The sequence below is a fragment of the Larus michahellis genome, chromosome 4 (assembly GCF_964199755.1).
Source record: "Larus michahellis chromosome 4, bLarMic1.1, whole genome shotgun sequence".
Lineage (NCBI taxonomy): Eukaryota > Metazoa > Chordata > Aves > Charadriiformes > Laridae > Larus > Larus michahellis.
The window spans coordinates 49,041,663-49,065,376 of NC_133899.1; the positions used below are offsets into that span (position 1 = coordinate 49,041,663).

Below are 23,714 nucleotides of genomic sequence, written 5' to 3' on the forward strand. Positions count from 1 at the left end.
CTCCTGGCGACAGCATGGCAGCCTGTCAAGGCCGCACGCACCGCACAGATGCACTGCCCCTGCAAGCTTTGCTGTGTCTGACCCAGGAGCAACGGTACGTGCTGATTAGCCACCTTCAGGGTACTGCGAGGGACATGAAGATCCGGACTGCGACTACAGGCGTAATTAGGGAAGACCGGCCGCCCCCCCGCCGCCATTTTGATGCGGGGGAGCCCCGTCCCTCAGGGAAGCTGCCGCCCCGCGCGCCGGGGGAGAGGGGCGGGGCCACTGCGCAGGCGCAGTGCGCCGCCGGGCGGCCACGTGACGCGGGTCAGCTGAGCGTTGGCGGAAGCGGCCGGCGCGGGCCAGGGGTACCGGTGACCGTTGGCGGGTGACTGTTGGCGGCCATGGCCTCCATCCTGGACGAGTACGAAGATTCCCTCTACCGCTCCGCTTCCGTGCAGCAGAGCCGCGCCAGCGTGGGCATCCCCCACTCCGGTAGGCGCAACCCTCGGCCCGGGTCGGCCCCCGGGGGCAGCGCGGCGCTGTGGTTACAGGCAGGTCCCTGGGAATCCCCCGGTGGAGGACTAGGCCCGGGGTCCGGGCGGCTGGAGGCGTGCTCCCACCGTTAGCCCCTCGACGGGGCATCCGGGGCGCCGGGAGTTCCTGCTGAGAGGGGGGAGGCAAGGCGGCAGCTCATTAGTTGGGGGCGGGGTAATTTGCTATGTGACATGTTTTGATGCAGGGGACACTCAGTTCCTGACAAAGCTTAGGGGTGATGCAGGTTATCTTAGCAAGACCGATGTGCTTGTTACCAGTGGGACAGCTTCACCTCCCTGTGCGATGAAGTGGTGTGTGCTGGAAAGACTGTACGTGAAGTGGCATGCCTTCATAGTCACAAATTATAACCACATCTCAGCACTATTCAGTTCAGAGCTGTGGTAGGTGGTTGTCTGAGATCATCTCATAAGCTTGCTTCCTTTTTTTTAATTTTTTCTCCTCTCTGTGGAACCCAGCTGTTACAGCCACAGTATTCTGGCTGGCTGCACAGCTGTACCTGCATGCAGTTAGTTTCCTAACCCAGGGCCAGTTAACCAAAGACTTCATTTTTTAGAGTGGTTCCCTTAGTCCGACTACATGATGGTAAGGTTACTGCTGAAGAAGGTTACCAAGAAAGCAATCTGTATTAATGTTAAACTTTTCTGTCAAGGTTTGTGAAGCTTTGGTATACTGTACTATTTGGGGAGCTGTGCAATCAATGCAAAGTAATGGTGTGATGACCAGTCAGTTGTTTCTTTCATGTGAGAGAAAGCAAACAAATGGCAGGTATATTCCATGGTAAATTCAAGGTTTATTAGATTCAATAACGGTTCCCTTTGAGATGCCACCTCACAATGCTTTATTGAGTATGGCAGGAAAATGTAGGTTATGAGAGGATTCTGTTTTGCCTGGTATTGTCATGGTAGTACCAGCTCCTATGCAGAGCTGGCATTTTTGAGTTACAAGTCTGGAAACGCATGGACGTGTTCTTTCAAATTTTTTCCTCATGTAATGTTGCCCACTGTTAACCTTTGGGGAAACCAGGTTGTGAGCTTTATATATGTAGCAAGAATTGATGAATTCTGTCATACTATATCTATTATTGAGTATAAGTACACAGACAGAATTACTCTGAGTCTAGGTACTGAAGTAGATATGTTCCCCATGTTTGTTTGAACATGCATAGTTATTTTGTTGTGTAATGTTAGATAAAGAACAAGTGTCCTGAATAGGTATTGTGCAAAACAGTGTTGTTACTGAAAATAAATTTTCAGGGACTCAGCTTTTCTTTCTGACTGCTGCAACACTGTCTCCAGTCATGGCTGTCTTACAGTTGAGAAATCTGCTTGTTTGCTGACAATTAGTGTTGGCAAAGGAAGTTTGGGAAACTACTTAATTGCAAAGGCACAGCCTAATCAGTGTTTTAATTAGTCTTAAATCAGACCTCACTGGTAACTTTGAATAAAAGTTGGGCCGGTAGAAGTTGTGGGCAATCTGAAGTTTAAGTAAATTGATTTTGCAAAAAGATCATAGAATCATAGAATGGTTAGAGTTGGAAGGGACCTTAAAGATCACCTAATTCCACACCCCCTTCCCTGGGCAGGGACACCTTCCACTAGACCAGGTTGCTCAAAGCCCCGTCCAGCCTGGCCTTGAACACCTCCAGGGATGGGGCACCCACAACTTATCTGGGCAGCCTGTTCCAGTGTCTCACCACTGGATTGCCCTGACCCACATGCAGGACCTTGCACTTGGCCTTGTTGAACTTCATGAGGTTCGCACACGCCCACTTCTCAAGCCTGTCCAGGTCCCTCTGTGTGGCATCCCTTCCCTCCACCGTGTCGACCGTACCACAGAGCTTGGTGTCATCGGCAAACTTGCTGAGGGTGCACTCAGCCCCACCATCCATGATGCCAAAAAAAGATGTTAAATAGTACCAGTCCCAGTACTGACCCCTGAGGAACGCTACTTGTCACTGCTCACCACTTGGACATTGAGACGTTGACCACAACTTTTTGAGTATAGCCATCCAGGCAATTAGTGATCCACCGAGTGGTCCATCCATGAAATCTATGTCTCTCCAATTTAGAGATAATGATGTCATATGGGACAGTGTCAAATGCCTTGCACAAGTTCAGGCAGATGGTATCAGATGCTCTTCCCTTATCCACCAATGCAATAACACTGTTGTAGAAGGCCACCAAATTTGTCAGGCATGATTTGCCCTTAATGAAGCCATGTTGGCTGTCACCGATCACTTCCTTATTTTCCATGTGCCTTAGCGTAATTTCCAGGAGGATCTGCTCCATGATTTTGCCAAGCACAGAGGTGAGACTGACCAGCCTGTAGTTCCCCGGCTCTTCCTTTTTTCCCTTTTTAAAAATGGCCGTTGTGTTTCCCCTTTTCCAGTCAACGGGAACTTCACCAGACTGCCACGACTTCTCAAATATGATGAATAGTGGCTTGGCAACTTCATCCACCAGTTCCATCAGGACCGGTCCCGTGGGCTTGGGCACCTTTGGGTTCCTCAGATGGTCTTGAACCTGTTTTTTTCCTTCAGTGGGCAGATCCTCGTTCTCCCAGTCCCTGCTTTTGCCTTCTGCAGCTCAGACGGAGTAGCTAGAGCCCTTGCCTGTGATGACCGACGCAAAAAAGATGCAAGTAAATAGTTAACTTCCTGAAAGCAGTCCTTAAGGTTAGGTTGGAAATTTTGGAAGGTGTTAAAACTTATTCCTCTGTTTCAGTTAGTTGTTCCCTGTGCCTGTTAAACTGCAGGTACTGTTTCTCGAAGTTGTAGGTAACCAAGCAGTGACTCTGTTGCCAACTTACAGTGCTGCATTGTAAACTTCAAGTACTGCAGTGCCAGCATGAAAAGACCTACTTTGATCCACTAGACTTAACTGATGTTGGTGAGTTTAGATCTTTGAACAGATTGAAAGCTCTAAGGAAAAATGCAGATTTGTCCAGAAATCAGGGTGGGAAATGCTGCAGTGGAATCTCGCCTGAACAGCAGAGGGACACATTGGGGTCAGGATGAAGGAGGGGACTGTTTGAAAGGAATGCATGTTATAAAATAGACATCTCCTTTGTATAAAGAACTGTAAGTTAAACAAGTTCATCCTTCTCCTGTTATGGATGCTAGTTAAAATTTTAAAATTCTCATGTTAGCGATGATGATCCTACAGTTGTTATAATTGTAATGGATAAAGTCCTAAAGAGTCCAGAAGGCTAGAATCCAGTCCATTGGCTTGAACTATGACTGAAATAAACAAACAAACCAAAACAAAAAACAAAACAGACAGAAAACCCTACCCGAATTCTAAACCCCTACCTGTGTATAGGTGCTAGTTGTTCGGTTTTCTTCCTGTCAGCCTTGTTTTGCCTGATGGCAATCTGAAAAAAAATCAAGAGTGCCTGAATGAATGTGACTTGGCAATCCATTCGTATGTGGGTTTTCCCCATCAGAGTAATCCTTCCTTTTTATATATATAAATATGTATTTATATTTATTGGTTAGCTGTGACATCATGTGAATCTGCAGCTTGGGAGCTTTGTCTGCATGTTTTGAACCGCAGTTCACACCAGCAAGTTTAAAATGTGGCATTGCAGCTCCCTAATCTGAAATGAAGAACATCTGTTTTGCTTAACTGTAAATAAAGGAACGCACATTTGCATAAGTGGGTAATGTTTAAGATGTGGATCAATGTGTAAGAAAAAAACCCATACATGCTGAGCAAAAGGCTGCCTACTGAGATTGTGGTTGCTTTGTCTGTTCCTGCATGTGCATCTTTTCTCTAAAACAAGAATCCTTTAAAGATCCTGCAGCTGGTCTAGTGGTGAGGCCGAGGCAAGCAGAAGGCATCGGTGGAATAAGCAATTAAAGGATTCGTAGTGTTAGCAGGCTGCTTTCCATGACTTCACTGGCTTTTTCAACAGCAACAGGACTGAAATTAGAGTTTTTCAGGATATTTTGGGGGAGGTTATAGATATTGAGTGTGCTTTGGAGTGGTGCTTTTAGTCAAAATCTCGAGAGTGTCAGGCCTATGCTCTTTAGGATGGAAGCAGCCTCTTTCCTCTGAGATACAATCCCAGGCTTCCTTTTTCTTTAAGTTTACATCTTCCTAGGTAGCTACTTTGGCCATGAATGGCCTCAACTTATTATAGCTTGCTTCGTTTTCAGTCTTCCTATCCAGGCTAACTGCTGCATGGATCTGCTTGCCTTAGAAATCCTTCAGTTGCATGTGGAACAAAGCAGATGATAGGTTAATTTAGCAATGGATCTATCTGTCTTGCTTTCTAGCTTGAGGTAGTGTGGTCAGACTGAGATCCTCTGCTGCTTTCCTTGTTAAAGGGTTATGTAAGACTTTGTGCATATGGGAAATTCAGTCAGTGGGAAAACTAGTCTCATGGGATAGATGTGGATGAAACTTTGTGATAAGATCTGCTTGTGGACGCACATATGTTCCAGGATTTTGCTAATGAGCATCATCACTTGGTTTTGGTTTTAGATGAATGGCTTCTTATTTTGCAGTTCACTGGCATATCTATCTGAGCTATTTTGTAGTTTTTTACTTCCTCATAGGAAGACCATAAAGACTGCTGCCCTTATTTAGGAATAGAATGGCCTGGTCTCTGCAAGTCCTGTGTTTTTGGGTGCAGAGGCCTACCCGCCTTCAGTGAAAACTAAATCCGTTATGCTGCTTCTCTGTGCTGCCAAATGGTGTTACAGGTTCACCTGTTTTAAAAGTTTCAGTTTGTTGACTGCTTGCCTGTGGCTGAGCTTTTGCCTTTGTCGTAGCCAAAGGAATGAGTTTGAACTGCATCCTGTGCTTTGCCCATCTGCACTGAAGATCATAAGAGATTCTTAAAGCAATTGATTTCTAAGTTTTATTTGTTTATTAACATATTTCTCCGGAAGTATGTCAATTCCCTCAAGTCAGACCTTCTCCACTCTCTGCCTTTCCCACCTAGATGTCCTTCATAAGTAATCCCTCAACATGCCTTCCTATGGATGCCACATTTCCCAAGGTGGTTGGTACTAAACTGACCAGCTGAATATGTAATTAGTTGCATGAGCTAACTTGCTCTCATTGTCCACTCCCATTTTCAGTTCGTTGCTTTTTCAGGTTTGCTTGGTTGGGCTTAAAACGCAACATGTGTCCTGTAAGGTGGCTGTGTCATGTCAAACTTCAACCCTTAACTCTAACCTGAACTTAACTGTGCATTTCTTAGAATTCGGGCATGGTTTTCAAAAGGATATGAGTATTAGGTTAGTCTGTCTCCATTTTGGGATTTACCATGAAACAGTAAACTAGTCTGAAAGGGTTTTGGCTCAGGAAGCAATTTATGCCAAGATTGGAGCATTGATTCAGCAATCACCAGGACTTGGTTATTGTTTTGGCTCTAAGAAGTAGTTCGCATGCCTTCCAGCAACAGCTGGAAAGTTGCAATTAGGATAGTGTTATGGTTGGTAAAACAGGGTTATGGTAAAAACATCATTGTGACCTCCAGCTGTGTTCCCTGCAGCAAATAATCCAACAGACTTCTCTCTATGATGAAGTCTGCTATGTGGATACAAAAAAAACCCCAACATGGCTTTAAAAATAGCTTCAGCTTGTGAATGATGGATGTCACGTATGGTAGCTCATTCAATTACAACATGGAATAAGAGAGAAATATATTTCAATTAAGGCCACAGTGGTCTCTTGGGTAGTTTCTATGGGAGTGTCAAACCAGAGTCCTCTTTGTGTCTTATGTAATACCAGCCATTCTTTCCTGTCTTGAAGAAATAAACTGCCAACCAAGGAAAACAAATTACTTTGTGATTCTACTCTCATTTTCAGCTTTTTACACAGTTTACGTGACAGTTTTGTGGCTTCCCCTGGAATTCTGTGTGCATTCAAATTAACACTTGTGACAAGTTTGCGGTTCTGTGACAAGACAGTAAGGTGTATTACTACTTTTCTTTCCTGTTATACATATCTACCTGAGTGCTGCTCTCTGTGCAGCATGCTCCATGAAGCACACTCTCTTTTCAGTAAAACTCAGAACAGGTGATGATCTTTCTAGTCTTTTAGGTTAGATTTTGGTGTAGTGGGGGGTGATTGTTGTTGTGGGTTTCTGTCTTGTTTTGTTTTTAAGTGTTCATGTTCTTTCTTCAGGATATGTGAATGCACGACTGGAGAAGGAAACACCAATATTTAACAAGCAAAGGATTGACTTTGCTCCTCCAGAGAAAATTAACAGCTTAGTGGTCTCATCTAACCAGCTCTGTATGAGCCTTGGCAAAGACACTCTTCTCAGGTAATGCTGTGAGAGACCTGAAGTTATTGCTTGTTTTCCCTTGCCTTTTTTTTTTTTTCATAAGTTGTCAGAGAACTTAAAATCACAAACTGGATAAGAAGGCATGAACCCAATATGGAAAACAGTAAGCAATTAACGCCTACATGAACTTTTGTTGGAAGCATGCTTTCATGGTTTCTCTTTGCAGGATTGATCTTGGGAAGCCAGATGAACCTAATCAGGTAGAGCTGGGACGCAAAGATGAAGCCAAAGTCTACAAGATGTTTTTGGACCACACAGGTGAGGCAGTGGACTATGTATATTTACAGACAGTGGTTGGCAGCAGATGCAATTGAATGCACGTAACAAGCACTGGTGAAGGAGTTCTCTTTCTGTTCTGTAAATAAGGAGAACAGGTGGTTCTTTTGTGGGCGGGACTCCATTGCCCAAGGGTCCTGCCTTCTGATTTGCCCCATGCTATTAGAAAAACACTGGTTTGTTGTGTGTATGTTGTTGCTTTTGAACTCTCTGAAATGAACATAGCCAATTAGCCTGTTCTGAGCAAGGCTGCTAAAACCAATAAAAGGATATCTTTGCAGCCACCCTGTGCTGTGTTTATATAAGAATTTTTAAAAGGGATTGTTAAACATCTGCAGCTCACTGTAGCCTTGACTGATTTTTAAAAAGAAAACAAAAGTTTGGAAAGAGATTCTCATGTTTGTCACCAACTGACAGGGATAGGAGAGAACTCTGGGAACTGTTTATCCTTAGAATAATTATTGACACAGAAGAATACCTTCTCGCTGAAGCATCTGGGACTAGTATTTTAAGTTTGCAACATATAGACTACTGTTCTGATCCAGCATGGAAATCCCCCACATTCCTAAGAATGCCTGGGAAAGTCTTGGATTTAGTATGTTGATATCAGAGCTTATCAAGTGTGAGGATTAGAAGCCTCAGGAATTTGGCTTGCTTAGGCACAATCTTAATTTGTTCTTTCCTTCTCCTTCCTATACCCCTCACCTGTTGGCAGGCTCTCATCTCCTGATTGCTCTGAACACCAGTGAATGCCTTTACCTGAACAGAAGTGTTCAGAAAGTGCGAACACTCTCCCGCTGGAAAGGCCACTTGATTGAAAGTGTGGGCTGGAACAAATTTCTTGGTTCAGAGACCAACACTGGGCCTATCCTGGTGGGGACAGCCCAGGGGCAGATCTATGAGGCCGAAATCTCTGTCAGCGAGGGAAGTCTCTTCAGCACTAATCCCGACCAGTACTTTCGACAGGTCTACACTCTGGAGGAGGAATCGGGACCTGCCCCAGTCTGCTGCTTGGAGATTGAACGAGGAATAGAAGGGAAATTTTTTATTATAGCCACCACTCGAAAGAGACTCTTCCAGTTTGTTGGCAAAGTGCCTGAAGGGACGGAACAGCAAGGCTTCAGCTCCATATTTGCTATGCATGCTGACCATTTGCCCAGCTTCCGTGAGTTTCCAGCCAACCTTGGTTTCAGTGAGATAGCCTTTTACACCCCAAAACTGCGTTCCAACCCACGCTCCTTTGCCTGGATGATGGGAAATGGTGTTTTATATGGTACATTGGATTATAGCCGTCCTGATTCAATTTTGAGTGATGAACGGGTCTGGGTTTATCCTTCTGATATTGATATAACTGTGAACAAGCCAATATCCATTGTACTTACCCAGTTCCACTTCCTGTTGCTGCTGCCTGATCGGGTGAAGGCTGTATGCACTCTGAATGGGCAGGTTGTTTTTCAAGATCTGTTCCTGGAGAAGTTTGGCTTACTGACACGCATGATCAAAGATCCCACAGTCCAGCAGATATGGATTCACACTGAGAAAGTAGTGTTCCGCTACCACGTCCAGCGGGAATCTAGAGATGTGTGGAAGATGTATATGAATATGAACAAATTTGATTTAGCCAAAGAGTATTGTAAAGACCGTCCAGAGTGCCTAGATATTGTGCTGGCAAAAGAGGCAGAGCACTGCTTCCAAAACAAGAGGTATCTAGACAGTGCCAAATGTTATGCGCTGACCCAGAACTACTTTGAGGAAATTGCCCTTAAGTTCATTGAAGCCAAGCAAGAAGAGGCCCTGATGGAGTTTCTGATTAAGAAGCTAAGTAACCTAAAGCCTTCTGAGAAGACACAGACCACTCTGCTGACCACGTGGTTAACGGAGCTGTACCTGAATTGGCTGGGTATATTGGAAGGAGATCCCTCACAGCGAAATCTCTATTTGGATACACGGGAGAAGTTTCGCACTTTCCTGAGCAGTCCTAAAAACAAAGACTGTCTATTTAATAACCGGGCATCGATTTATGAGCTGTTGGCAAGCCATGGGGACACAGAGCACATGGTCTACTTTGCAGTCATCATGCAGGACTATGAGCGCGTAGTAGCTCACCACTGCCAGCATGATGAGTACGATGAAGCTCTAAATGTGCTGTCCAGGCACAGAGATGAGAAGCTGTTCTACAAGTTCTCTCCAGTCCTCATCCAGCATATTCCCAAGAAGGTAGTTGATGCTTGGATTTCTATGGGCTCTAGACTGGATGCCAGGAACCTCATTCCAGCGCTTGTTAACTACAGCCAGAGTGCCAGCACCCAGCAAATCAATGAAGCCATTAGATATATGGAGTTCTGTGTCTATCAGTTGGAGGAAACCCAGCAAGCCATTCACAACTACCTGTTGTCTCTTTATGCTTTGTGTCGGCCAGACTCATTGCTGTCATACCTGGAGCAAGCAGGAACCAACCCAAACAGGATCCACTATGACCTGAAGTATGCATTGCGCCTGTGTGCAGAGCATGGGCACCACCACGCATGTGTCCATATTTACAAAGTGATGGAATTATATGAGGAGGCTGTGGATCTAGCCTTACAGGTATGTGTGTCTGTGCATGCATGCTATGATGTATAGGAATGTAGCTTGTTCAAGTTATCTTGAACAATCGAGCATTGAGAGGAAGTGGACAGACTCCTTGGTATAGGAGGTGTGCAGCTAAGTCTAGGAAGAAAGACCTGACTCTGTTAACATACTTCTGTGCTTTGTTGTTTTAAGTAGACAGCTGACTGACAAGTCATTAACTGAGGGTAGGGGCATGGAAAGTACGAGGAGGGAGTACTGTCTGTCTTAAGCTCAGTCTCTAATGTAAATTACCTTTAACGTATCTGCATTTATGCAAGACTTGTATAGCTACTGTTCAGGATTCTAATTACTTCCTATTTCTAGCTGTGATAATTATCACAGAAGAATGCCTTTGTCAGCTTAGTCTGAGCTTCAGGGAAATGTAGGATTTTTTTTCTATTGTCATTGCTATGTCTTTGCTGAAATGTGTGGCCAGCAAAGATACCGTAACATGGCTTATCTGCCCTTATTGTAGTGCTGGGCTTTTTTGTTCTCTGCTGGGTAGCAAGCAAATCTGCAAGGAGGAACGCTGGTGGAGAGGAAAGTTGTTTCACATGTAAACAAGGAGCAGGCCAGTAGTGCCGTCCAAGGCAATGAGATAGCAATAGAAGTTTTCTATTAACGCCTCCTATAAGGGACAGCAGTTGAAGTTGAATGGTGGATAAACAAAGAGGGAAGCTTAACTCAGTTTCCTTGTCTGTCCAACTCCTAGGTGGATGTTGATCTTGCCAAGTCCTGTGCAGATCTCCCTGAAGATGATGAGGAACTCCGGAAGAAGCTCTGGTTGAAGATTGCTCGCCATGTTGTTCAGGAAGAGAAGGATGTCAAGAAGGCAATGGCCTGCCTCTCCAGCTGTGCCCTGCTGAAGATTGAAGATGTCCTGCCATTCTTTCCAGACTTTGTCACTATTGACCATTTCAAGGAGGCAATCTGTAACTCCCTAGAGGACTACAACAAACACATTGAAGAGCTGAAAAGGGAGATGGAGGAAGCCACACAGAGTGCCAAGAGAATCCGAGAGGACATTCAGGAAATGAGAAATAAGTATGGCTCTGTGGAGCCTCAGGAAAAATGTGCTGCTTGTGACTTTCCACTTCTAAACCGCCCTTTTTACCTTTTCCTGTGTGGTCACATGTTTCACTATGACTGTCTTCTCCAAGCAGTTTTCCCAAACCTTCCTGCCTATAAGCAGGCAAAACTTGAAGATCTTCAGAAGAAGCTGGCAGCTACCAGTCAGCCTTCCAAGAGCCACCATCGTCCCAAGGACGCAGATACCATTAGCTTGGGGAAGGGGCAGCAGAGCCGGGAACAGATCAAAGCTGACATTGATGATATTGTGGCAGCCGAATGTGTGTACTGTGGTGAGCTGATGATCCGGTCCATTGACAAACCTTTTATTGATCCCCAAAAGTATGAAGAGGAGATGCAAAGCTGGCTGTAGTTTTCCAAATCTGCAGCTGTCAATGGACCAGAGTGGTTTTGTTCACAACTTGTGAAGCTTCTGTGGTGGAGATACAACCTCCGGAAGCAGGAACACAGTGGCTTCAGTGGAACTCTAAGGAAAGAGTAGTGGGGTCTTGTTATCAGGATTACAGTGAATTAGTCTTGAAAAATGGGGAGATATAGCTATGACTGTCTAAGAACTTGAACAATAGTTAGAGATAACACTGCAATATATTTAGCAGATGTTTGCTGCTTGCAGTTCTTCTGAGGTTCTCAGTGTGAAGCTAATGGAGTGCCTTGTCCAGAAGGAATTGGGAACAGCCTGTGATTTGTCTTCCCTGTTGTGTGGTATTTGTTTTGGTGAAGACAAGCTTAAAGGGAAAGGTAGTGAAGAACACTAAGTAGTGTAGTCTTCATTCATCACTTTCAAAGCTAGAATTGCATTCTGTTTCCTTTTCCCGAGAGTCTATAACCACGTACATGGAAAGAACATGAAAGGACAAATGCTCTTGCATATATATTTTGTAAACATCATGCTACACAAATACATGTTTCTACATAATGTAATATAAGAATGTGTATAATTCTCAAGCAGGAGTGTCTCATAATACACTTAAGTCAGTTGCCTGCAATTCAAGGTGTGTAATTCTTTCCCACAAGCTTTATGGACGAGCCCATACATTTCAGTTTTCTCTAGGTACTGTTTCTGGCAATACTTCCTTGCCTGTTCACCCTTTCCTCCCTCTCTCCATCCTATTTCTGTTATGACTGTCTTTGTACAGTGGATCTTGGTTTTGTCTTCACCCCAAACCAAAATTGATATATGCAGTAGTAATGTTTCAACCGATACTCTGCAAGCAGGAGCACAGCCTATTTCTGTTGTCCTGCTGTGGTCCTCTTCAAGCTACGCTTGAGCACTAGACGACAGATCTAGTTGTAGGTTCCCTCAAGGGTAGACTACAGAAAAGTTCTGTTGGTATAAAATTTGCTTTGCCATTTGAAGCCAGTACCTTGTGACCAGCCAGTCTTTTGTCTTCCTGACAGTATTTGATACTTTCTGGAGATGGCTGCAGTTCAGTGCTTCTGTCTGTTGCTCTGACTTGGAAAATTCTTCCCAGAAGGTGGCAATCATTACACTGTGGGTGAGGGAACAAAAAATTTTCTTCAGTCATTTAGCAAGGGTTCCATGTTTTATGTTTGAAGAAACTAAAATTTTAATGAAGCTCTGCTGTTTGGGGCTGAATCACAAAGGTAGTAATTGGCAGAAGAATGCCATGATCTAAATGAAAAATGTTGATTCATTAAGGCAATAGAAAATAACTTTCTTCTGAAAAACCTCTTCAGTTCTTTCACATGAATGTATGTGCTTGTCTCGATTACATCTCTGAATCTGCTAGTCACCCGTTCGTAGGGTTGTAGAAATGGGTCTTCACATCACTGGAACAGAATATAAATTGGTTTTCTCAAGGAGCTGACCTAAGAATTTTGATAACCATTCAGAGCTCCAGAAGAACATCCATGCTTTTCTTGGGAGCTTCAGCCTGGACGGAATGAATTTCATGTGTGTAAAATTACAGGAGTAATAAAAACCGGAGCTGGCAGTAGGAAAACCTCAGGTTTTGGAATCCTCTTTTCATTGCTGAAGCTGTGGGATAGGCAGTCTCCTTACCACCTGGTAGTGTTTGCTGCTGGCTGGCTTATCAGAAACCACTGTTTCAGTTGTTTCATTAAGCAGTGGTTCAGAAACCCCACATGCTGTAGTTTTCTTTGTCTCTGGATGGCCTTTTCCTTTGAAAAAGTTGATGGGTCTAGCAGAAGAATTTGTGATGAAAACTAAATGTGACATCTTTTGAAGTTCAACATTAAGCCAGTTATAACTGGCTGCTCCTGAATCATCATCTTTTCATGTAAGCAGTGTAATATTTAAGGTTGTATATGTCATTATAAAGCAACAGTAGCCCCCCACCCAAACCAGTCTCCAGTCAAAAGCAAGTGGCTGTTTTTCTGCCCTTTAGCAGAAACATGAGCAGTAGCTCATTCTGATGCAGGAAGTAATTTCAAGTTATTTATTTTCTTTGAGATGTTCTTAATATTTGTTCCATCTGTTTAGTTTTGTGTTTTTACAGGATGCTTTGCTGGTATATTAGAGTTATTATAGTGCTCCATTCTTTTCCTATTAGTGCTACAGAACAGTTGCATTGCTGAATGTTTCTGTTGTGCTCTGAAGATTAGCAATATTCTTTGCTTGAATACCATTCCAGGGAGATCTGCTTGTCCATAATATTGGAAGAAGTGCATGTCTGTGGGAGCTGAGGCATATCAAGTGAATAAAAACCCTCAAGTCTTTGCCTGAGATGAGGTGGTAGGGGAAGGCACCTCAAGAACCTAATGATTATTCCAGTCTTAGGAATTAATATGTCTCAGTTAACAAAATTAGAACTAGGTATTTTTTGAATTACTAGTATGCAACTTTCTCAGAGCACTTTAGGCTTGTGCACTAGATAAATATACCACAAATCTCCTGCTTCCTCACCACTGTTACCTGAAAAATCTTTAAAGTCATTTGCTGTCAAGGCTGTGGAGTGTGTCAATGCCTGCAAAGACTCCAGCAGTGGTTAAATGACTCGTGCCAGACCACTTCCAGCAGTACAGGAAGCTACATAAAGATATCTTTTGAACTTTCCTTACATTGTCACATGCTTCAGAAGTTTCAATAACCATTCACCTGTGCTTCTTGGCAATTTTGCAATATCACTCATTGAAAAAGGTAAGATGGTTTTTTGGGGGTGTGGAGGGAAATGAACTGTTTACTGTTTTCCCATAAATCTAATCTGCAAGGTCTCTTCCTCTTTGCTTTCAGAATAGCATTTTTATCTTTTCTTGTTATAATTTCAGCACAGTTACATTTTAGAAATCACAGTCCTTTGTATGTTTGTTTTTTTTTTTTAGCTGTGAATGAATTGTGTACCAGCTGTTACAAATGATGTGGCCTTGGGTCTTGTCCTTGTCTGTGTGAATAAGCCCTACCATTTACTTTAATGCAGCTAGAGAACAGTGTGACCAAAAGGGTTGGTGAGTGGGAGCCCCAGCCCTACGTAACCAAAACAAATATCTCCAGCTAGATTTATGCTAAAGAAATTTAGTTGTGCAGGCAAGGCCTAAAGCAGACTTGTGCCTGCTACCTCACTTCTCCTAGGCTTCAAGGAAGTGACTGGGGAAATGCTGAGTTGGGGGAGACAACGGTGAGTTTGTGTTACAGAAGAGTTTGTAGAGAACTTCAGATGTGCTTGCTTGCTGTTGGTCTGTGTAGTAGGAAGCAGCTAACTGAAACGTTGAGAGCTGTGTGTTTTGTCTTTCTAAAAAGAAATGACTGGGCTGGAAATTTAGGAAGGCAAGTTCTTAATAAGCCACTAGATGTCAGTGCTGTCCATTTAAATACTGAGGCTTGCTGCAGAGAAGCTAAAAGTATTCTGTAGCAGAAGAACGGAAGGTACATAACAGTAAGGAACTGAAGCAGGTGCCCAGTGCCTTTTGGTGGGGAGAGTGGAGGCAGACCTGTAAGGTAGTTATTGGAGGCCAAGGTGCTAAAAAAACTAACTAAAAGGCAATTTCAGTTAATGAATCACTCTCTGGTTTTGAATATCAAAAGCTGTTAACAAATGAGTATCAGTCCTCTTTTGTGTAATTGCATTCTAGTGTAAGTTCCTACAGACCTAGTGTTTGCTAAACTGTAGAGGGATTATCCCTGAGCTTGGAGTTGCAATATCTGGTGGCCTTGGGTCTGGCCATGTTTGGTTGCTGCTGCTTCATCGTGTCCTAGCAGCAGGCATGTGAGCCAGCTCCTTAGTTGCCTGAGTTCACATCTAGTGTGTTTTCTTAAAAGCATCCGTAAAGTTGGGTTTCTAATATGATATTGGACGCTTGACTTGCAGGAACATAGTGTGTTTGTTTTTGCCTTTGAATTGTGGGGTCATAATCCCAGTAAAGGGGCAAATGGGAGTAGGAACATCTTGTACTCCATCAAAATTAGATGTTGTGGTTTGACTCAGACTGTAGTCGTGTATTAGCATGTAGTTCTTGGAATAGGTATTTACCATTCACTACTGCCCTGTCACCGTCAGTGTATAGACTGTCTATGCTTATGAGTGCAAATACGTAGCTTCTTGTAGGAATTCATGGGAAGTTTGTTGTTTCTTGCATCACTTCATCCAACAACACTGTACTGAGCTGTGGGAAGACAGACTGAAAACAGGCCTCTTCCTTGCAACAAGTGTACTGAGCTGAAATTTGAGAAAGACTTATGGAATTTTGGATTTTTTAATTATTATTATTTTTATTCAGACAGATGAAGTATCTTTTTCCAGAATAGATGGAGTATTGTGTGGGTCACTGTGGTACGTGTAAGTGTTTATGAGAGAATCTTACGGCATCCTCAGAGCAGAGAGAGGCTGGCCAGGATCTCGTATCCTTTTTGTACATGGAGGAAGGGATGCCTTGGAAAGGAGAGGGAGTGGTGTGGTTTCTATAAAATAATTTGGCCAAACTTTATGTATCTGACTTCAGACAAGCTTCCCCAGTGTAACTGCAATATTGATGAATCTGTACTTTTCACACTGAGGTGCTGAAGAAGAAAAAGCTCATTTCCTTTGGAATAGGAATTTTGGTAAAATTGAAGAGCTTAGGGCTTGAAAGTGGAACACTATACGAGTGCCTTAAATTTGCAGTGGGTTGTGTATGGGTTCAGCTGCTAAATTATCTGCTGTCTCTGATCATGCCCAGTCCAGACTTTACACCTTCTGAGCCCTGTAGGATTTGAGCTTCATGCCCTTACTGTGATTTTGGAGACTTGTGATGCTTCCCCCTCAGCTCAGTGTTGGGGTTTTTTCACTCCCAGATCTCACAGAAAGGCATCAGGCTGCTTATTTGCAGCTTTGAAGCAGTCTGGCCTCCAGCTGCTTTCAGGTGGTGGGAGGGGAATAAGATTAAACAAACTTGTTAGATCTACCTGTTGAAACTGGTTGGGATGGAGAGAAAAAGGGGTCAGGCGTTTCCTCTCTGTAATGGCTAGAGGTATTGAAGGCAGCTTGTTTTGAGTAAGACTGGTTGCTTAGGAACAAGGAAGCTACAGGAGCACTCTAAGCTTACAAATACAGCTATAACTAATCCTACAGACTCACTTTGTCATTGTGGGGCAGCTCAGCAGAGGGCAGTTTCCAACTTGCAGCAAGTCAGTATTGGGTTCAGACTTTCTGCAGTGCTTCATGGCTCCCATGATGGTGGTTGATAGAGCTGTTTTAATTCAGCACTTGAGCTGCAGAGCTTGGTCGGTGTGGGAATAAGTACAGCTGATTTGTATATACAACATCAGGCTGTCTCACTGCACAGAGATTTCCATCATATGCTCCAAACACCACATAAACACCCTTGTTTTATAAGGGGTGTACAGGCTGTACCTGATATATGTCAGGTGGTAATTTTGGTTTTCCTTCATGTGCGGGTATTCATATATTCCTTCTGTGCTGCTGTGTTGGCTGTAGGCTGGGTTGTCTTCAGATAGGCCATTTGAGATAGCCTTTTGTTTGTTTAATGTGTAGTTTGCTTGCTTCATCTGTAACTGAGATTACTACTGGTAGAGGTTTTTGCAATTAAAGTGTTCAGGAGAAGCTGAACCATAGCCTACCCCTCATTTCATGCTCCATATTGAATGGTTCATTGTAGGTGACGGCTTACATAAAAAGGATTGAACAACTGGTTTGGTATCCAAAAGCAGATATTCTCCACTTTGTGCGATTGAAATCCAAGTGCTGGTCACTTGGCATGGCACATGATCTTCGGAACACAGCCTGAACTTGGAAGCTGCTGGACTCCATTTAAGCAGACATCTGTGTTTTCCAATTAATCAGTTATTCAACAGTCTCTTTTCATCTCTGCGTGTACATACTGAATAGATTTTCTAATAAATAAATGATTACTGTGGAACTGGGTTCATAAGACAGTTGTTCCTATCTATAGGTTCCCTTTTATTTTGCCATGTTTATTAAAAACAAGGTGCATGGTGTGGTTTTGTCTGAGAGTAGATCTGGTGTGTTTTGATCTCTAATGTTTCAGCTCTGTTCCTCTTTTCACATGCAAGGGCGGGTATATTGGGCCAATGCCTTTGGATGAATCAGGAATGTCACAGACAAAGAGGAACATGAAGGCTGCTGTATTAGTTTATTTAGGACTTTCCTCTACAGACTCTACATGACAATAATTAACAGCTGCCCTGTCTGGTTTTGATGGCTGTTGCGTGTTTTTCATCATGTGAACAAAATACTTACTCTCTAGTAAGAGCCTGTGAAGGTATGGGTAGTCAAAATTTGTTGCTCTTCAGCTAATTAAAATGGTTCTAGCAAAATAGCCCTTGTCCAATTTTTCCCATAGTAGCTATCAAGATAACATTAACATGTATAGCTGATCTAAATAAAACAATATTCCACGTATAGCTGAAGCATATGTTGCCATCCTTGATAACAGGGCCATAAACTTAGATCAGCTCATGCTGTTTGAAAGAACTGAGCAGAATGTTGCTGGGTGAGGAGGAAACTGAGAGTTGAGGCTTACTCTCCTAGATGTCCCAATTCTTTGTTTAATACTTGCCTGTGTGACACAGCATGACTGTCGCAGGGTGCCATCTGCATTTGTGTTACAGTGGTACGTTCTGCTGAGCAGCCTTTTTGGGAGAAAAGCAGTTCCTTATGTTCTGCAGTCTGTTTCAAACACTTGCCTGCTTGCCCAGTTAATGAGATTGGAATAACTAGGACCATGTCATCTTTCTGCGGTGTTCTTCTGAAAGGTTGCTTATGGTAATCCTCAGTATGTGCTTCAAAGACTTGCAGTGGCAGGCTTTCCAAAGCAAAAAATATGTTAGTACAGGAAACATCTAATGAAAGCAGAACATACCAAAACCCATTCCCTAATAAGCCAGAGTTTGTTCTCATTCTGTTGAAAATTCTTAGTGAGAAAGCAAGTATAAGCGGTAAAGTAACTTTTTTTTATTATTATTATTTCCTTCAACTCAGACTTTTCAAGGAACACATGAAAGACGGAAATGTCCTCTTCTGTGAGCTTGAGTGGATGCAAGTCAGTTAATGTGGACTTTTCTGTTTATAAGGAGCATCTTAAATTTGTCGTTTGCTGTTGGTTGAGAAATGTCTTGTGATCCTTGATCTACCTAATACTTGTACACACAGCCAGTTTTAGGAGACTGTGAAGTGGAACAATGTATAGCAGCATTCAGCAGTCACTAAGCCAACATTCTGGCAGTACTTTCTTTGCTGATGTAGAATCGGGGTTTGCTGCTTGAAAGCTGTTTTTCTCGGCAGCATGGTTACAAAAGCAGTAGGGAGTTTTCAGAAGAATCTTGGGTGGCCCTTGTATCCTTATGGAGAGGTACCTGGAAAGTGGTAACTGCATAGAATGGAGTGATTCAGTACTGCATTTCAGCAGCTTTGAGTTAGTCGCACGCTTGATGCTGTGGCATCTGAGCCAAAAGTAAAGGTGTGTATTATTTGCCTGCCAGGCATCTTGTCCTGCCCTGAGTTATGCTCTGAAGAAAATCAACAACTTGGGAAGTTCACGCTGAACTTAGGTTGAAATGAGGAAGTAGGAAGAATTTCTGCACACAACATAGGTGCTTTCAGTCCTTCAGCACGTCTGCATAATGCTTGTCCACAGCAAGCTTGCTGAACGCTCCCTGTAAATCAACCAAAATCTGTAGGTGGGGTCTTGGGCAGAAGTTTGAAGTGCTCTCTTCTTATCCCCTTCTTCAGAAGTCAGAACGCTTCTGGAGCTGACTGCCTCCTTGTGGTAAAGACCCTGAATTAACAGTGATGGTGGAGCCATTTCTTCGCGATGCCTGACGTTTTGTACCTTTTTTTTTATTCATTCTTCTGTCACAGGGACAGGCACCAGCTCAGCAGCCCATGAGTGAGTGTCTCCCACTCACTTCTTTCACCACCTTTGCTTGCTCCTTTAGCGAAGAACCGTTTGATTCTGACATAAATACTAAATATAGGAAGGGTTAATAGGGGGTGAATGGTGAAACTCCCTGCCACTAAGCTTGAAAACTAATGCAGAAAGGAAGAGAATTATGTGGAGTGGGTAACAAGAAGCCCACTGGCTTGCAGTTTTCAGAAGGATGAAATACGGGGGACAGACCAAAGCTGTGCCAGGGTAGTGTGATGAATGTAGCTTGCAGTCTTTATTCCAATACAGCAGAATTAATACAGGCTGTGAAAAATACTTGCTTCTGGCCAATCTCTCTCTCCTGAAGGGTGTACTGCTTTTCTCTGAGTCACAGACAGGAGCATCAAGAGAAGGTTGTGAGGGAAAGGGTGTCTCAGATTTTATCATTTGCAAGAGACACAGAGGATGATCTACAAACCTATATTGGTGGAACAAGGAGGAGTTAGAGAGCGGGACAGAGCATACTTTGGATTCAAGAGGATTACTGATGTAACAGCACTCCTAGATGCTGCTGAGTGTCACACCTGGCTTTATTAGGTGCTTTTATTTCCTAAACTACCCTGTCTGTATATTGAAATACTCAGGATCCTTAAAATGCTCTTAGATGCTTACAGAGCTGAGTCACTACTAAGGTGTCAGCAGGACAGTTAAGTGTCATGTCTTTGAACTAATGCCACCTCTCACTTGCCCAGTGTAGCTGTTCAGAGCTGTCTAAGCAGTGAAGCAATAGGATGGCTGCTTTAACAAAGTTTGACGTTAAAATCTGAAGAGATTGCTCCCAGTAGCATGGTCATGTTGAAGAACTGAATCTGGATCTTCTGTATTTTTTCCACTGCTTTTCTGGTGTCACAAATGACATCTGAAGAGGATTTGGCTTTTCGCTGTGCCCCCTTCTTTCTGACTTAACACCATTAATGCGTATGGGAGGCTGAAGATGGCTGGAGAAAGTATTCCTTCCATTGACAAACAGATACCTGATCTTGCACAGGAGAGACTGAGTTCTTGTTCCCCCTTTCATGGTGGGGCCACACAATATCCCCATTTCAAAACAAAAACAAATCTCTCTCTACCAGCTCTATTTCTGTTCCCTCTCTGAAAGTTTTAAATTATCTAATTTGGGTCACGAACTATCCGGAACCCTTGGTTTTTGGGAGCAGTCCAAGTTGGTAGCCTACAAAAAGTTATTGTGTCCAGATGCCTACTGTCTGTGGGGATGTAAATGCAAGTGAACTAGCATGTTGCAGGCTGCAGCTGTTAGGTGGGGATTGCAGTAATGTCCTTGAAATGCTGAATTTAAAAAAAAAAAAAAAGCTGCTGGATTTGAATAAATGGGGGTGTTGCTCTCTGCCCTAATGTAATCCAACGCGTATCAAAGTCACCCCTTTCCTTTAATAGCAGGAAGGAAATAAGATTTGTATCTTTCAGTTGCATTCCTCTGTCTACTTTTAGTCCCTTTGAATAGTAAAGATTCATGTTCTCACTTTTTAGTCACAGCAGCCTGGATATTAGATCACTCAAGGATGTTGTTTTTCTGTCAGAGTCTCATTAACATCTTAGCTTGGGTGTTGGTGCTCCTCTCCCATGTTCAGGTGCCTAATAAGGATTCTTATTGCCCCAAAACACTTACTTTGGATCCCAGCCCAGCACGCGTGGGCACTGGCAGCATTTGGATATTTATAGGGATTTCTACTTCCATCCTTTCTTTGGGCTACTTTCTTACTTACTACAAGAATTCCTTGTTCCTTCCATGCTCCAATGAATGCAACACTCCCAGGGTGGTGTCTGGGCAGTAGGTGTTATGTATGTACCTTCCCAGCTGCTGGGGCAAGTGCAAGCAGGTAAAACACAGCAGTGGCCTGCAAGGCAAAGCAAAACAAACAAACAAAAAAACGGGCACTGCCTTTTTCACCTCCTTCCATCTAGTTTTGGGAGATTACTTAGATTTGTTGATTTATTGTGTCGTTAAACTCTGATACCTTGACATTTCAAGCACTGTTATAATGTGATTAGAGAGGGTCAAATGCTCTGAATATTTTTCTGCTTGAAATTGTCCTCTGGGCCTATACAGAATGGCAGAAGGGCAGACAGCATGGATTGGATGTTTCAAACAGTACGGTACTGTTTTTATTTTGATTCATTCTTTGAAAGATGAATCAATAAAGTCTGATTCTTACAGAGGTCTTTACAATTACCACTTCAACTTTCATCTCTCACTCTCTAGGTACTCGTGGTAGAGAAGGGGGGCAGTAGTGGTAGTCACTTGACAGCTCCACGTGTGCAGAGTAGCTCAAAGCATTTGCTGACCCACCAGCCAGCTGATGATGGGCATGCAGAGCATCAAATTCCCCTTTGCTTTCCCGTAGTAGAGGCGCTGGCTGGGTTTCTGTCTTCCACCCAGCTGCCATTTCCCTCAAAACTGGTAGGAATCTGGTAACTTTGAGACTCTGTCTCATTCTAAAATTCAGTTGAAATCTGTGAGTATGTCTCTGTTGGGAGCTCGGCACCAGTAAGCGTGATTTTTAAAAAGCTTTGTTTCTTTTGTAAGTGAGAGGAATAATGTGAATATTATATCTGAGCTGCTGTAATCAAGACTTGGAAGGACTATGTGGAATGGAGCGGGACCCTGAATGCATGGCTGGAGAAGGAAAACCTGCAGGGGACATATTTTGAGCGTTTCTTATCAGAAGGCACTGAGAGACTAGATTAGGAGCCATTACTTGAAAGCGTCCGTAGCATCCTCTGTGTCTCATTAACAGATGGTTCTAAGAGGCAACCGTGGAAATGCAAACTCATGCGTGTTTGTGCTTGCTCTGCCTCTCCTGGCAGCACTCGCTGGCATAATCTGTTGGAAATTAACCTTTTGCTTGAGGTATCGTTACAGAGGCTAGTATAATTTATCCCATTGCCTGCGACAAATCTGTGTCTCCCCCCGCCCCCTTCACACACTTCCCAACAAAAAATTCTGTCAGAATGGTAGAGAAATGCTGGGTGTAGGATCTCACGCTTGTGACAGGTAAACTTTCTTCTGCTGTAAGTTTTTCTGTGCTTTCATTGCCAGGATTGTCCACACAATCCTCTACCCCAATTACCCATTGATTAGGGCTCCTCTGGTAATCTGCCAGATGCAGGTTTGTTACCAACAGATGGCAGAAAGCATTTGAGGTAATGAGAGAAAGGATAACGATTGCTGATCTGCATAATAATCAGCTTGTGAACAGGTTTCATGTTTTTTTCTGTTTCCACTGGCTCAAAGATTGCACTGTCAGACAACCAGGCACCTCCTCTTGAGTTAAAGGAATAGTAAGGGAGGAACCCACTTCTTCTGGCCACTGTTAAAGTTTCTGAAGATACATGTACTCTCCACCACTGACAGATTAAGATTTTATCTAGAGAGTCAGAGATTGTGCCCAGAGTGCTAGGAATGAACGTTCAGTCCTCTTGCAATCAAGATGTCTAACCAGCCAACGTGGTCAGAAATACTTTCCCTTTTCTCTTTTCTGAGGCAATTCTCCCCAGCTCTACCACAAGGCAGGAAGATCCTTGACCCCCTTGGACCAGCATCATCTTTGCACTGTGCAATGCCTAGTCTGAAAAAATGACTTTCCACTCCCATGTGTTTTGGAGTTCTTCAACCCAATTCGGCTGCTTTGCACATTGAGGCAGTCACACCACTGCCACATACAAGTCTACATCTAAACTATTCTGGAGTCCTTGCAGGAAGAAGTCTTCTCTGACCTACTCTAGAGCAGTGTTATTGGAGTTATATACCTCACTGTTTTCCTATGCTATGCAATACCTGTAGTACTGATTTTTACTGTTTGAAACCTATATGCATTTAGACTGTTGCCATTAGTAACTGTCCCTGTATGAAACAAGCCATGTATCACTCATCCAAAAGTCATCGTGGTGCCATTCACTGTGAATTTTGTCAAAGGAATTGGGTTGAAGAACTTTCTCAAAAAGTAGCTTTACTCATGTGCAGTAGGTGCTAATGCTGGACTGTTCTCCATTTATTCCCCAGGTGGGCTGGTAGACATGGTGGACAGGTTTCCACCAAACCCCTTTACTTCGTGAAATCTCTTCTTCTTTTAAGGTCTAGATGGAGTTTTCTTGAAATTTGGACTTGATTCCACAGAATAGTAAACATAGATGATTTCCCTGAGAATCCTTTCTTTTTACCCTGGGTGCTGATAATACAGCAGCCCCCTGCCAGTTCTCTGGAAGGATGATGTTTATCATAATCTTATCTGTATCATGCACAGCCATGCACTTGTTGCTCGTAATTTTAGTGTCTGAACCTTACAAGGCAATCACTAGCTACTCCTGTCAGTGTGTTGCAGCTGTATAATCTGAAGGAAAGGGAGGATTTTCATTTTTGAGTTTATATTCTAAAGCACAAGGCTTTACTATTAAATCTTGATACTTTGCTACAGACATTGCTGTTAGTTACAGGATTTTGCAGTCTTTAGCCTGGTTTCTAAGGAAACGACGCCTGGGCATCTGAGCTCACACACATTTGTTATATCCCTTTTTTT

The 23,714-nt window shown here is 43.2% G+C and overlaps 1 protein-coding gene across 1 annotated transcript; it reads left to right on the top strand.

Annotated features, from left to right (window-relative positions):
- The first annotated feature begins 282 nt into the window (after positions 1 to 282).
- On the top strand, positions 283 to 14,148 carry VPS18 (VPS18 core subunit of CORVET and HOPS complexes). The gene is made up of 5 exons (XM_074584571.1): positions 283 to 477; positions 6,681 to 6,822; positions 7,010 to 7,101; positions 7,835 to 9,705; positions 10,442 to 14,148. Exons 1-5 carry the CDS (start codon positions 387 to 389, stop codon positions 11,168 to 11,170), a joined length of 2,925 nt encoding a protein of 974 aa, XP_074440672.1. The 5' UTR covers positions 283 to 386; the 3' UTR covers positions 11,171 to 14,148.
- Positions 14,149 to 23,714: the final 9,566 nt, after the last annotated feature.

Coding starts and splice junctions, on each gene's coding strand:
- VPS18 (XM_074584571.1), top strand. CDS start 387: ATGGCCTCCATCCTGGACGAGTACGAAGATTCCCTCTACCGCTCCGCT. Junction 7,102..7,834: donor GATGTTTTTGGACCACACAG/GTGAGGCAGTGG, acceptor ACCTGTTGGCAG/GCTCTCATCTCCTGATTGCT. Junction 9,706..10,441: donor CTGTGGATCTAGCCTTACAG/GTATGTGTGTCT, acceptor TCCAACTCCTAG/GTGGATGTTGATCTTGCCAA.